The sequence below is a fragment of the Rattus rattus genome, chromosome 1 (assembly GCF_011064425.1).
Source record: "Rattus rattus isolate New Zealand chromosome 1, Rrattus_CSIRO_v1, whole genome shotgun sequence".
Taxonomy (NCBI): Eukaryota; Metazoa; Chordata; class Mammalia; order Rodentia; family Muridae; genus Rattus; species Rattus rattus.
This window is the reverse complement of record NC_046154.1, coordinates 70,197,235-70,213,076: the sequence shown is the minus strand read 5'-3', so window position 1 is coordinate 70,213,076 and position 15,842 is coordinate 70,197,235. Positions and strand designations below refer to the sequence as shown.

Genomic DNA, 15,842 nt, shown 5'->3' with positions numbered 1-15,842 from the left:
GCCACACGGAGATGATACTGTTGCCATGGAGATGATACTGTTGCAAAGTGAAAAGAGTATTTGGGAAGAGAAACTCAAGTCCTACACTTGATAGAAGCCAAGTGCGTATTTAAGGTAGCTGGAGCTTACCTAGGCTCGTTGCCTTGGTACAGAGGGCAGGCAGTGTCTGACTATAGTTCTCAGTATGTCTGCAGTGTGTTTGTAATGTTAGATACACACACAGTTCTTCCTTTTCTGTTCTCCTGGGAATTTCTCCTATGTTGGATTTCCTTTTAATTTTTTTCTGTGTCTTTTTTTCTTTTTCCCTGACTTTGGTGGAGTATATCCTCTGGTTTCAAAGTAAGTTGTAAAGTAAATTCTTTCTACCCATGGACAATTACTAAGCCTTTATCAGGTCTCATGCCTAATTGAAGTTTTTGCTGGTTATGTCCTATGATTTGTCTCCCTAGTCTAAGTAAAGTTTCTATTGCTGTGACAAAACACTGTGACCAAAGTAACTTCTATATGGAGACATTTACTGTGAGCCTAGGACCTAGAGGGGTGAGAGTCTATGAACATCATGGCTCAGAAGAAGGCAGCAGAAACAGATGAGAGCTCATGTCTTGGACTACAACAGGAAACAAAGAACACACTGGAAACAGCACGTGGTATGCTGTAATGAGAGAATGGCCCTCATAGGCTTGTCCGTTTGAATACTTGGTCTCAGTTGGAACTGTCTGAGAAGGATTCGGAAATGTGGCCGTGTGGGACACTGTGTGCCACTGAGGCTGTTTTGAGATTTCAAAAGACTTGCACCATTTCCAGTGCCTTCTCTACCACCTACCCGAGGGTCTAGGTGTGAGCGCTCAACTGTTCCCGCCACCAGGCCTTTGCTCTGTCATCATGGACTCTAACCCTCTGAAACTGTAAGCCCCGTTAAATGCCTTTGTTTATAAGTTGCCCTGGTCATGGTGTTTTGTCACGGCAACAGGAGAGTAATACACATAACTTTTGAAACCTCCTCCACCAAGGCCACACCTCCTACACTTACTCAAACAGTGTCATCAGATGGGGACCACGTGTTCAGATGCTTGGGAATATGGGGAACATCTTTTTCAACTACCACATTCTGTTCCCTGGCCATATCATAATGAAAAAATATGTTTAGTCCAACCATGACAGTTCCCAGAGTCTTTTACAGTCTCAACAGTTCTAAAGTCCAAATTCCAGCCTCTTCGGAGACTCCAGGCACTGTAGTTCTCTGTGAAATAAAAACGCAGGCTACACGCTCCCCAGACACAGTGGTACAGGACATATGTGGCTCCTCCGAAAAGGAGGGATGAGGACAGAGGCGAAGCTCTAGTTCCTTAGGTCCGTGTCTGAGGGCTTAGATGGCTCTGCCCGTCCACCTCTGCTGCCTGTAGCCTAGTTTTTCCTCTTTGGCTGGTCCTCCTCTCTGCATGCAGCTGTTCTTCAGATATCTCATGGTCTGTGCCTCTTATATGTTGATGTCTCCGGCGATGTTCACGTTCACAGCTTACACAATGGCTTTTCAGGGCGTCCTGCCTGCTTTGGGACCACATGGCACATTTTACCAGACCTCAGTGGCTTTGGAGGAGATCCCAGGTACCCTTAACTCCAAGTCCTCCATGGCTCTGAAGCCAGCACCCTGGTCACACTGTCAGGTTCAGCCATTAGCTTGGGATTGAGTGCCCCACTGAATCAGTTTTGTGGTTGCTTTTCTTGTTCCTAGTATCAGAAAATTATTTTGGCGTTTTTCTTTCATAAGTTGGAAACTTGCCTGGGTGGCATCTTTCCCCATGGACATGCTTCTGTTTATTCCAATGTAATTCTAATCCTCACAACCCAATGCCACCAATCTCCTTAATAATCGAATCTTTTCTTTTAGCAAAAGGCTTAGCTATAACATTAGCTTGCTAGTGTTCTTTTCCTCTCCAAACTACATTTGTATTTCCTTCTGCCTTTCTCATTGTAAATCTGCAAAGAGTGATTACTCATAACCATGGGCAGAGTCAATAGGATGTCCTGAAATTTCCAGCAAAAAAAAAAATCTTTCTATTAATTTGAAACTGAAACAACAGGTAAGTTCTCAGAGCAAAGGCAGGCAGTGGTTATTCCCTCTCTACCCCGCCCCTGACCAAACAAAAATCACAGGGACGGTCTATAGCCAGTTACTAGTGCTGCTCCCCTTTGAAACTGTCTGCGCTCAGCTCATAGTCCACATAGCTCAGCACTGTTTCAGCCCCCTACAAGACATCCTGTAAAGCCTGTCCTACAGCATTCAACTCCTTTTTCGTCCAGAGTCCCAAGATCCTCCACATTCTTCCCAAACCCCCACATAGTCAGGTTCTTTAGTCAGTACTACACTCCTGGGACTAACCACTGTCTTAACTTGGCCTCTTTTGTTGTGACAAGACACCATGTCCAAGGCAACTAACTTACAGCAGGAATTGCTGGGGTTCCAGTGAGATAGGAGAATATGTCATGACTGAGAAGTGTGGCAGCCTGCAGCAGGGTGGCAGGAACAGCTGAGGGCTGTCGTGAATGGGAAGCAGAAAACAGCACACAGGAGACATCACTTGGCTTTTGAAACCTTGGTGACATACTTTGTCCAGTGAGGCCACGCTTCCTAACCTACCCAAACAGCTCTCCCAACTGGAGAGCAGGTAGTCAAGCACCTGAGCCTATGAGAGACATTCTATGGAAATGTATGTTTAAATTGAATGCCACATGTTTATGGTACAACACGTGTGCAGAGTCAGATGATAATGTCAGGAGTCAGTTCTTCCATTCCACCTTGATTAGGATCCCTCTGTGTCTGCTGTGCTGTGTTCTCCAGCCCACCTGGCTCAGGCTAATGATTCTCCTGTCTCTGCCTCTCTTCTCACCTTAGGAATGGGGATTACAGATATCACCACATCCTGCTCTTTGCTTTTTAAACCTGGGTTCTGGGAATGGCGTCCAGGTCATCAAGTGTGCCGCATATCCTGTTTACATCCCAGCTCCTTTGTGTTCTGCCCTGACTGATGATTTAAGTAAAGCACCTAATTGAGTTTTCCTGCATCTAATATCTAGCTTAAATCATACTTTCTGTTACTACCATCAGATTTCTTTTCTCCAAATGGTAGTGAGGAGTTAAAGAGAAGACCTTGGGCACTAAACAGATAAAGACAGAACAAAGAAAACAAACATGATTGGGAAATCCATTTACAACCTATAATGTAGATGCACACACACAGACATACAGACACACACACACATACACACACAGAGACACAGACACACACACCACACATACACACACAGAGACACAGACTCACAGACACAGACACACAGACACAGACACACACAGACACACACACATAGAACACACAGACACATATAGACACAGATACACAGACATACATATAGATACACACAGACACATATACAGACACACATACAGACACACAGACACACAGACATACATACTGATACACAGACACACAGACATACACACAGATACATAGTCACACATAGACACATACAAAGACACACGGACACACAGACACACACAGATACATGCATAGACACACATAGACATATACACAGATACACACTCAGACACACACAGACACACACTTAGACACACACACAGGCACACACAAACACAGACACACATATGCACAGACAGACACACAGACACACGCACATAGACACAGACAGACACACAGACACAGACACAAACAGAGACAGACACACACAGACACACACACATACACAAACACACTTAAACAAACAAACAAACAAACAGACAAGAAAAAAAAAACCCTAGGTCATATGACCCCTCTGAAGCTCATAACACAATAACAGAAAAAGCAAAGCAAAACAAAACCAAACCACATAATGAAATCGTTGAGGTACTAAAGAAAGAATTCAAAATCCTGCTTGGAAAAAAAAAACAACCAAAGCCAGCTGTGGTGGGGCATGCCTTTAATCCCAGGTATCCTAGAGGCTCTGGAGTCTAGAGGCAGGTGGATTTCTGAGTTCAAAGTCAGAGTGAATTCCAGGACTGCTAGAGAGCTACACAGGGAAACATTGTCTTGAAAAACCACAAACAAAACAAAACAAAAAACAAAACAACAACAACAGCAACAATAAAATCCCAGTGACTTCAAAGAGGATTCAAGAAGCAGATGGTTGTGGTAAGAAAGTCACTTTGGGACCTTGATAAGAAAGCAACATGGATGAGAATACCACTGGAAAAGAATTTAGCAAAGTAATTGAGATTGTGAAAAGAAGTTAGAGATAAACAAAGACAACACAATTAAAGTATTATTTTTTTATTATTCATTGAGGTTTTTCATTTCCAATATTTCTGCATTTTTTCCCTCTCAAATCTCAAATTTTTAGATAAGGGTTATAGTTCATTTGGTAGAGTGCTTGTCTGGCATGCACAACACCCTGAGTTTGCCCTACTGGCTTTGAAACCACACAGAAGGGGGCATGGTGGTGTATACCAGTAATCTCAGCACTCAGGATTAGATCAGATAAAATAAAAGATAAAATATCAGGGCTAAACACAAGTTTGAGGGGATCCAACTCCCTCTTCAGGCCTCTATAGCCACTGCATGCACACAGTGCACAGGTATACATGTAGGCAAAATACCCACACACATACAATAAAAATAACGGTTAAAAGACTAAGAAAAGACCATGTATATTATATGGAAGTATGAAGGGGTCTTATCTGGGCGTGGGAGAGGGAACCAGTGGGAAGGGAATGGAGGACAAGAGAAGCCAGGGGTTGAATATGGTCAGATGAAATTGTGAGAAAACCATCACTTGGCACAATAAATATGTGCTAATAAAAAGTCACCTAAAAGCGGCTTTGAGTATTTGCAGTGACTGCTTGAAGGAGTGGGACTGATATAGATAATGTACTGATGTACTGTACACTTGTACAGTATTCGTGTTTTGAAAACTTTACTTTTCAGACAGTTCTGATAGCAAATTATGAACCTGGATTTCTGTGATTTTCTGAGTGGCTAGGAATTCTTGGAAGTGTGTATATATTTGTGTGGAAGGTGGTGTTACAGAGAGTAGCTTTGGAGGCCATTGGTGATGGCCTTGTCCCATGTGATCACTCACCTCCCATTTCCCTGGCAACCCTGGAAAGGGGAAGCTCACCTGTGCTTTCCCAGGGTTTAAAACAGCACATAAGAAGATGGAGATGGGGGGCTTTGTCAGCCTGGTAAGGGAAAGCACCTCTCCTGGTCAAAAGAATGGACCACCAGCCTGGCCCTGGGTCAGCACATGCCATTCTGGTCTGCTCCAAAGATCAGAACATTAGATACATTTTCTCCTTCCTTAAGACAAAATAAAGGTGGCGCTGTCGATCACCCGGCTGGGAGACCCCACCCAGGAAAGCTGAGTCCTTGATGCTGAGGAGATGGGAAGAGTAATTTGAGTTCTAACTGAAAAAGCAAAGTTGTTCTTCTTCCTTTTCTTTAGGATAATAGACAAAGCCTAAGCAGGCTTCCCCTGACCCTGTGAGGTTTGTCACTGGTTCTGTGAAGTCCCTCTTTCCTTTCATGCAGCTGCCTACCAGTCTGCACTGCTGGGCATGCTGGCTTTCTTGGGCCCTAACTCAAAAGGAATGGTTCCTCCTCCTCCTCCCCCCTCCCCTCCCTCCCCTCCCCTCCCCCCTCCTCCTCCTCCTCCATCATTCTCTCCTTCTTCATCATCTCTGTTTTCCCAGAGGCTGCTGAGATTTATAGCTTGCCTGCCATGTTGTTTCCTCAAACTCTAATAAAATGTCCTTCTGAGTTGCTTTTTTAAATGCTTTTATTAAGGAGAATTAAAAAACCCAAAAAGAAAACCTGTATTTGCCTAGTAACTGCTGTTACTTTTTGGTGAGAATTGTGATTGGAATCTACGTACCAGATTCTGTTTTAAGTGGCCAGAGACTCTTGGAAGCCCCACCCCCTCCCACCCTGGGCTTGTGTATGTGTCCATGTATGTTGGGGGAAGGTGGGAGAGAGGGACCTTTTAAAAGCTTGAGGTGAGAGAATGATGATCATAGATTATTTTAGATTAGTTAACTATGATTATCTATCTATCTATTTATCTATCTATCTATATCATCTAGCTATCTATCCATCTATCAAATTTGTTTTACATTCCAATAAAATCCAGACATGATTTTAAGTTTAATTGGAAAAAAATATAAAACTATTTAAATAGAGAAACTTCAGTTATTTTCTTTGAAAACCTTTTGAAAATTGAAGAGGGAATGAAACACAGCCACCTAGTGGTTTGAATGTTAAGAGCACTAGGCAATAGTTAAGTACTATGCGCTCACATTAATGTCTCTCAGAGGTCTATTAAGTGTTCATGCTAATCAGCTCTTATCGCACAAAGGGACATATTCTTCCTAAATACTAGCACATATTAATGACAGGAGAAAGTGCATGCGACAGTTGAACTATAACACTGTTGCACATACCCTCAGAGGTCATTTGAGCTAGTGTAATAATCTAATGTCCCATACATAGTTAGTTACAGTGTCTATTAATCACACTTACTAATTACAAAAGTCATATCCTGAGACACTGTGAAAAAGATGTAACTGTCTCCTACCTCTACAGGAAAACCCACTGTTATAACTGAAGCACAGATTTTACTCAGCACCTTCTGTACAGAAACTCTTAGTTATCAATAGCTTACAAACGACTGAATCGAAGTGATTTATTTTCTAGGAGCAAGATAGTGCTGTGCAAAATATGCAGAAAAAAGTGGAACAATTAGAAGCAGAACATATGGACTGCTCCGACCTCCTCCGGCGACAAACGAGCGAGCTTGAATTTAGCACTCAAAGGGAAGAACGCCTGAGGAAAGAGTTTGAGGTATGGCTTTCCAGTTTTTATAAAGCTATGTAGCTATGTGTTATTCACACTGTGACTTCAGATTAAAGGACACCGTGAGTCAGGAAAAATGGAGACTGCTTCAGTTGTGTATTTGGCTTCTTTGAAAAATTTTATATTCTAATAAATTTTTTCAGTTCCCTTTAAAAAATCTATTCATTAAATTTTTACACTTATTTGTGTGTGTGTGTGTGTGTGTGTGTGTGTGTGTGTGTGTGACAGGAAGGGACAGTTGTTTGTGGTAGGGGTGGATACACAGAGCTCTAAATTTTCATATTGTTGACTAAAAATTTTGAGATTTAATTTGCATATGACAGATTTACCCATTTGAAGTGCTCAAGTTACTGGCTATAGAGCATTCACAACACTGTACAATCATCACAGTCAACAGTGCAGTGTTTTCACCACCACAGGGAGAAACTTGATCTTCATCAGACATCACTGTTCTATTTCTCAGTCCTTGGGGCATAAGCAACTACTAATCTTCTTATCTCCTCTCGATACTTCATGCACATGCAGTTGCAAGTTTGGTCTTTTTTTTTTTAGAATTATTTATTCATTTTACATGTACGAGTACACTGTAGCTGTCTTCAGACACAGAAGAGGGCATCGGATCCCATGACAGATGGTTGTGAGCCACCATGTGGCTGCTGGGATTTGAACTCAGGATCTCTGGAAGAGCAGTCAGTGCTCTTAACCCCTGAGCCATCTCTCTAGCCAAGTTTGGTCTTTTGTGATTGACTTTTTCACCTAGCATAATGTGTGTAGTGTTTAGATCTGTTATACCATGTTTAATTATTCTGTTTCTTCTTATGACTGAATGGTATTTCTTCGTACATAGCTTTGTTGTATTTATTAGTTGTATTTATTGTTGTATTTATTAGTTGATGAATATTTGTGTTATTTTCACATTTTTTCCAATAGTAACAATGTTGAAATAAACATTTGTGTCTAAATTTTATGATGCTATATTATCAGTTATCTTGGGTCTTGTCTTAGTTTGTGTTTTATGGTTGTGAAGAGACACCATGACCACAACAACTTGTATAAAGAAAAACATTTAATTGGGGGCTGGCTAACAGTTTCAGAAGTTCAGTTCATGATCATCATGGTGAGAAGAATGGCAGTGCCCAGGCAGACATGGTGCTGGAGAAAGAGCTGAGAGTTCTATATCTTGGTCCACAGTGTGTGCCACCCTAGAGATATGGGACCTCAGAGCTCACCTCCACAGAACAAACTTCCTCCAACAAGGCCATACCTACTATAACAAGGCCACATCTTCTAACAGTGCTCCCCTTTCTATGGGACAAACATTCAAACACTTGAGTCTATGTGCGCCATTCCTACTCTAACTACCACAGGTATATACCGAAGGATGGCGTTTCTGGGTGTAGCATAGCTGTCCTTAGTCATTGACTTGACTGGGTTAAGGGGTACCTAGGGCAGTGAATTGCACTTGTGTATTTGTGGGAACATTTCAAGAGAGGATGGGCACATGGGTAGGGACTTGGGGGAAGGACCTGCTCTGAATGAATGACCTTAAAATGAATGGCTGATAAGGAAGAGAATTCCGAGAAAGACAGCACCTGGGACTTCAAGCTTCTTCCTTCTCTCAGTGTGTCTGTGTCTGTCACTTCTGTGGCCCACTGACCTGGCACTCCATTTTCATTAGCCTTTAAAGAGGGACTCGAATGAATGAATGAATGAATGAATGAATGAATGGTGATTCCTTTTGTCACTGAGTCTGGAGCGTTGAAGTTGCTGTTTTCTGCCTCCTCAGTGTGTAGATGGCCATTATTACCCAGCTCCTATGTTTAAACCAATAAAAAAAAAATCCCTTTGATGATATACATGCATTCTCTTGGTTCTCTTCCTCTAAAGAATCCTAGCTAATAATACCAGGTCACGTGTGTGGTGTTTTGAATGTGTTGGCCCATGGAAAGTGGCACTGTTAAGATATGTGGCCTTGTGGGAGTAGGTGTAGCCTTGGAGAAAGTGTGTCACTGTGGGTTGGGCTTTGAGATCTCAGTGCTCAAGCTACACCCAGTGGCTGCCCACAGAACACAGTCTCCTTCTGGCTCTCTGTGGATCAAGATGCAGAACCCTCAGCTCCTTCTCCAGCACCATACTTCCTGCATGCTGCCGTGCTTCCCGCTATGACGATAAGGGACTGAACCTCTGAACCTGTCAGCCATCACCAACTAAATGTTTTCCTTCAAAGAATTGTCCCTTAGGAAGTCATGGTGTCTCTTCACAGCAACGAAACCCTGAGACAGCATGGTAACTTCCTGCTGTGTATCGTTTCATGTTCCTAACAGCAGTGCAGCTGCTGGGTGCCCCACATTTTCACCAGTCTTTAAAATGATAAACACCACAGTCGGTGTGAAATGCTGTTTCATTTACTGTGGGATCAAATGTCATGCCATGTACTTATTGGTCATTTTATCTTTTTTTGGAGAAATATGTCTGTCCCATTTTTCAGTTTTAGAGTGAGTTATTTGTACCATACTAATAAAAAATGTGTTCTGTGGGGAAACTGGGTGTGGAATATCTGGGGATTCTCTGTGGTAATGTGAAGTATGAACTTTGCAAAGATGTAGTTACATGATTACCAAAAGTGGGGTAATGTTTATATGGTTAAAGCATGTGTTTAAAATCAGTATAGTGTGAGAGAAGACTGTACTTTCAGTAAAAGGAACCAGGTTCTATTCGAAGTAACTCTTTAAAGTTATTGTTTTTACTTGTGTTGAATATCGTTTCTGGCTAATAAATGTTACATAATGATATTTTTATCATTTAAAAACACTACGTGTTTTTTTTATATAGCTTGGTAAAGAGCGTGGTAATAAAGTTCCAGGAGAGCCAAGGCTACACAGAGAAACCCTGTCTTGAAAACACAAAAACAAAAATAAAAAACATTAACAACAACAAAAATCCTCAAGCTGGGTACAGTAGTCAGTGCTTCGAATATTAGTATAAAACCATTTTGATGCCACTTAGGAATCTATCAAAGCCTGTGATCATTTTAAAAACATTTCATTTACTTTATAGTTGTGAAGCAGCATTGGATAGTAGTGGGTTTCTTTTTGTTGTTCATTTAATTAATTAATTCTTAATTATTTTTTTATGTATGTCTATGACTGTGTACATCTATGTCTGTGCACCACACACTCGCCTGATACTCTTGGAGGTTAAAAGTGGGTCTTAGCTCCCTGCAGCTGGAGTTACTGATGCTTGTGAGCCACACATGGGTCTGGGTCCTCTGCAGGAGCCACAGAACTGCTGTAACCGCTGAGCCATCTCCAGACCTACCTTCGTTCCTGTCTGTACACGCATGTGCCATGGGGCATGCATAGAGGTCAGGTGCCAACTCGCCAGATTTGTTCTCTCTACCATGTGTGTCCTTGGGCTTAAACACAGGTCATTATTCTCGGCAGCCAGAGCCTTTACCTACCATGCTCTTACTAGCCCTGGTTTTTGTTTGGTTTTGGACAAGGTTTCTCTGTGTAGCCCTAACTGTCCTGGAATTCACTATGTAGACCAGGCTGGCCTCAAACTTAGACATTCACCTGCCTCGGGCTCCTTGAATGCTAGGATTAAAGGTGTATGCTACTACTGCCCTGGCTCTGTTGCTAACTTTAAGTATGCCGACCTTGACTTATTGGAGAAAAGTTTAATGTCTAAACTTTAAGACATGTCTATATGTAATTCTGTATTGACTTTTTTCCCTCTGTTAAGTATTTAAGTGCTCTGATACTCTGTAAACTATTTAACTGCTCTGGTATCTATTGATATAAGCTAAAGTTCTAAAATTATTTCAGGCAAATTTTATTTTTAATTAAAAATTTAAATTAATTTTATATATGTATGTATGTATGTATGTATGTCATGTATGTATGGGTGGATGTTTTGCTGTCATGTATATTTATGCAGCATACATGTGCCTGGTACTTGCAGAGGCCACAAGAGGGCCTTGGATTCCCAGGAACTGAAGTCACATATTGTGAGCTGTCATAAAGATACTAGGAATTGAACCCAGGTTCTCCAGAAGATGGGCCAGCCAACTTTAGACTGATATATGACTATTCTTGGTTATGTGGTATAGGTTTTTGTTCCTATAATAAAATACATAAATGAAGTCACTCTAGGGAGGGGCTATTTATTTGTGGTAGAGCTTGAGGTACAGTTCACCACAGCAGGGAAGGTGAGGAAGCAGAGGGAAGGGCTATGCTATACCGCATAGGACTTCCCAGAAACCCACTTCAAGAGGTTCTCTTGAACCTCCCCAGACTTGCAGGGCAGGGTGGCCATCTGGGAACAACTTCCTTCCTTTTTACATTTATTCCCGTCTGTGGTGTGCTGTGTGTGTACCTGAACTTGCCACGGCATGCAGATGAAGGTCAGAGAGCAGCCTGCAGGAGGCAGTTCTTCCCTTCTACTACGTGGGTTCCAGGGATTGAACTCGGATCATGTGGCTTGGGGCCAAGCGTCTTTCCCTGTGGACCTGTCTCACTTCCCCCACAGTTTTTATTTTTATTTTATCAGGTGTCACTGTTTATCTGTTATTTTTTGAATCTAGATACTTTTAAATTTTGTTTTATTTTGAAATGAATATATTTAGCTATATGCCTAGATGAATAAGAAGTTAAATTTCTAGAGAACATGGTTTGCTACTTTTATGTTCAATTTCGTAGACCATTACCAAGACTTCTAGTTTCTTAGATAATTATAAGTGGTATTTTAATAGAATTATAGCAAAATCTCTAATGATGAAGATATTTTCCAATATTTTAATTTAACAAAAATATTTTTAATATCAATAATATCTAGTTAAAGCATCTAATATAATGGATAGTTAGCCTAGTAAATGGTTTAGATTTTGGTGAATCTTTAAGTTAGATTAATTACTTTTTTGTGACTGTTTTCTAATAGTTATGTTGTATGAAAGTGGCTTCTTATGTACCTGGGCAAAAAAAGTGTTTATGTATACATTTATATACATAACATAACATAGTTATAAAATGTTTTACCATTGCATGGCTTTGTCATTGTAGAATGGATTGATGGTTTCTTAGATTAAAAAAACAAACTCCCTGTTCAATTTTACAAATGTGGTGCTAGATACTGTTGAACCAAGGGAACAGTGAACTGGAAAAAAGAATATCTGTGGCTTTTGTAAACCTCGTTGTAATAAGGAGAGTTTATTATCATGGGAAATAAATCTTAACTCAATAAAAAAGAGACAAGAGAAGATGCAAACCCAATTCAGAGAGGACGGAAGGGACTCTTGAAGATTGCAGAGAAGGGAGGCTGCCTGCAAATAAATGCCGAATTGCTTCTGTCAGTCACATTCTGTAGGAGCTCGGTGCAGGGGAGTAGCCTTAGTAACTAAATGCCGGCCCCTCTGGAGGGGAGAGGGAGGGAGAGTGTTCTCCACTTGTCCTAGCACCCATGAGGGTGGCTCGCAAGTCCATCTTTCTTCAGCGCTCAGGTGCTGATTGCCACGTATCAAGGAGGCAAACGGGAAAGGACTTGATACATGGTCGTATTTGTAGGTATACATTTAAACATGATGCGTTATATTCCTAATGGATTTTGAAGTTAGAAATACATTAAAATTTGTAAAATACTATATTTGCTGAAGAAAAGGTAAAGGCAGTTAAAGATTTTCATTATGCTTATTTATCTGTTCTATCTTTAATATGCCTGGATATGTTGACTCCTGGGAGTTCTTTTTTTATATAAAAATAATTTGGAGGTCTTTTACATTTTCTTTCATCTGTAAGTAATTTAAAAAAAATTTTTATTAGATATATTTCTTTACTTACATTTCAAACATTATTCCCCTTCCCGGTTTCCTGTCTATAAGCCCCCATTACCTCCCCTTCCCCTCCACCACGTAATTTTTGTATGCGCATACATGTATGCGTATACTGTAGTACATGTATGGAGGTCTGAGGACAACCTTTTGGAGTGAAGTCTCTCCTTCCAAAGTGATTCCCAGGGGTCTAACTCAGGGTATCATGTTTGGCAGCAAGCACGTTTACCTCCTGAGCCATCTCACTGACATGAGAACTTCAGTTTACTGGCTAAAAGTTTAGCTGCCTGTGGTGTTGCATGCTTTTAATAGCAACACTCAGGAGGCTGAGGCAGGCGGATCTCTGTGAGTGTAAGGGGTAGCCTGGTCTACAGAGTGAGTTGAAGGGCAACCAGAGCTATACAGTGAAACCTTACCTCAAAACCAAAACAAAAACAAAACAAATGGCTTAAAGTTTAGTGACTGTTTTCCTCCTCCAGGTGAGGAATAGCATTGTGGTTAAATATTGATAAATGTATAATAAACTAACCTTTAAAATATAACAAAACAAAGCGAACTATTGAATAGTCATTATAGAATTAATCACAAGCTCAGAATCAGCTTTACAAGATGGATTGTTACCGTATTGGTTACATACACAGTTGTCCAGTAATTGGAATTACCAGATGATGAAATCTGGAAAAACCACCATTACTTTCCGCTTACACGATTTGTTGATATTCTGCAGCAAGCTATAAATGTCTAGGACACGGTTCTATGTGGGCCACCAGGGAGCAGTGACTGAGTGAGAGGTATTAGGGCGAGAGTTCCGCCCCAGTCTTCTTGCTGATTACTTAGCAATATTCATATTATTTAGTACAGAGAGTTTTTCTCGACTAACTCCTTTTAGTTAGCCAATAGCCTCCTAAGCTACACGTACTGTATTTGAGTAGAAGAGAGTGTAATAGTCTCAGTCATCTCATACAGACTCTGAGCACCCACTGACATGTACGTTCATAACTAGAATGGAACTCTTGGAATAAGCCCATTCCAGCTGCAGGGACAGATGTGGTGTGGAGAACATCTGGGCGTGTTTGCTAGGGTCTGCTGCTGAATTGGATTGGCAGCTCAGGCCTGGTTTGTGATAAGAAATAGGATCCAAGGCTGGGTAAGAGACAGCCCTCCTGGACATTGTCTTATTTGAAGAGTGAAAACTCACCTCCTTAAGGGTAAAAGGTTATCTGCTTGTGCTTAGTATGATTTAGTGATATGCAAATAAGATAAAAAGAGCTATATTAACCTACAGTATTTTCTCAGCTAAAAGTCTCTCAACTAGTATATTATGATAAAGGACCTCTCAATCATCCAATAAAAAGCAAGGTATGTATTATATCAGGAATTACATACTGGAGCTGGCAAAATGGCTCCTCAAGTAAAGGCATCTACTATTAAGCCTGGTGACCTGAGTTAGATTCCTAGACCCCACATGGTGGACGGAGAGAACTGACCCTGCCAGTTGTCTCTTGAGCTCTACATATACAACCCACCCCAGTAATTAAATGTAAAACAACAGCCAAAAAAAACCAAACAAAGAACCACGTTGGGTTTTATGTGATTATAGAAGCCCATTGTTTTCACTGCTAGCAAACAGATATGTTACATTACAATATTTTATTACTGGCCAAGCTACATATAGATAACTAACTTATATGTAGTTAAATTTAAGACTTTGGATTGAATTTGAACTTTAATCAGAATTATGATATACTTTGTGCCGCTAAATATCAGTAACATATTTTATGACTTGTATTTAGCATTCTTTGGTATTATGGTGGTGTGTGTGTGTGTGTGTGTGTGTGTGAGAGAGAGAGAGAGAGAGAGAGAGAGAGAGAGAGAGAGAGAGAGAGAGACAGAAAGACTGTAGAGGTTTATAGACTGTAGGATTGTAGAGACAGAAAGACTGTAGAGACAGAAAGACTGCAGGTTGATGCTACTATAGCACCCTCTGCTGGATGTAAGAGTTATTTCTCCAGACCGGAAGATAAAAGAAATTATGAGTGCATTTATTTAATTATGCCTATCAACAAATCCCACTCTTGGGAGGTTATGAGCTGCCAGGTTGGTACTGGGAGTTAATCTCAGGACCTCTGGAGAAGCAGCCAGTGCTATTAACTGCTGAGTGCCTATATAATTCTTTTTATTAGTATGGGTCTTGCCAGATTGTTGTTCACTGTAGTCTGCATTATGAGTAAGTATTTTCTGCTATACTATGCACAGTGGTTTATATCCATAACTTATGGAGTCCCATGTTCTGAGAATATAAAGTCAAGAATGAAAGGAACTGTTTTTCAACAATGGGAAACAGAATTTAGGTCATTGCTACATCTTTTGCATTATTTATGTGTGTATGGGGTAGTTTGATTGAAAATGGCTCCAATATGAACTTGAGTTTTGGTTTGCAGTTGCTAGACTGTTTAGGAAAGATTGGGAGGTCAGACCTCGTTGGATAAGGTGTGTTACTTGGGGGTTGGCTTTCAGGTTTCAAAAGCTCAGGCCAGGCCCAGTCTCTTTCTTCCTTCATCCGGTGGGTCAGAGGTAAGCTCTTAGCCACAGTTCAAGCACAGTGCCTGCCTGCCTGCTGCCATGCTCCCTGCCATGATGATCATGGACTGACCCTCTGAATCTGGAAGCCATCCCCCCAATTAAATGCTTCTAGAGTACCAGCGCTCAATTCCTAGCACCCACGCTGTGGTTCACAACTGTCCGTAACTCCAGTTCCAGGGAATCTATATCCTCTCGACCTTCTCAGGCACTAGGCACACAAATGCTGTACATAACTTACAGGCAGATAAAATAATCATACACATAGAATCATACAGGTATGGTGGCAAGTGCCTTTGATCCTAAGCACTCGAGAAGCAGAGGCAGGTGGATCCCTGTGAGTTCAAGACCAGCCGGATCTATATAGGGAGTTCCAGGATCGCCAGGGGTACACACAGAAACCCTGTGTCAAAACAAAACAAAAACTAAAACAACACACACACAAAAAAAACCTAAAATAAGAAGTCAGCTGTTGTCTTGGGGCCGGAGTGAAAGCTGAGCAGTTAAGAGCACTTGTTCTTGCAGAGAACCAGTCATCT

At 41.1% G+C, this 15,842-nt stretch overlaps 1 protein-coding gene across 1 annotated transcript in view; it reads left to right on the top strand.

Annotated features, from left to right (window-relative positions):
• Ccdc171 (coiled-coil domain containing 171) overlaps positions 1 to 15,842 on the top strand; it is a 197,631-nt gene that overhangs the window by 37,898 nt on the left and 143,891 nt on the right. Inside the window, exon 6 of the mRNA XM_032902286.1 lies at positions 6,741 to 6,887. Coding sequence (XP_032758177.1) covers positions 6,741 to 6,887 — 147 coding nt within the window. The remainder of the gene's footprint in view (positions 1 to 6,740; positions 6,888 to 15,842) is intronic.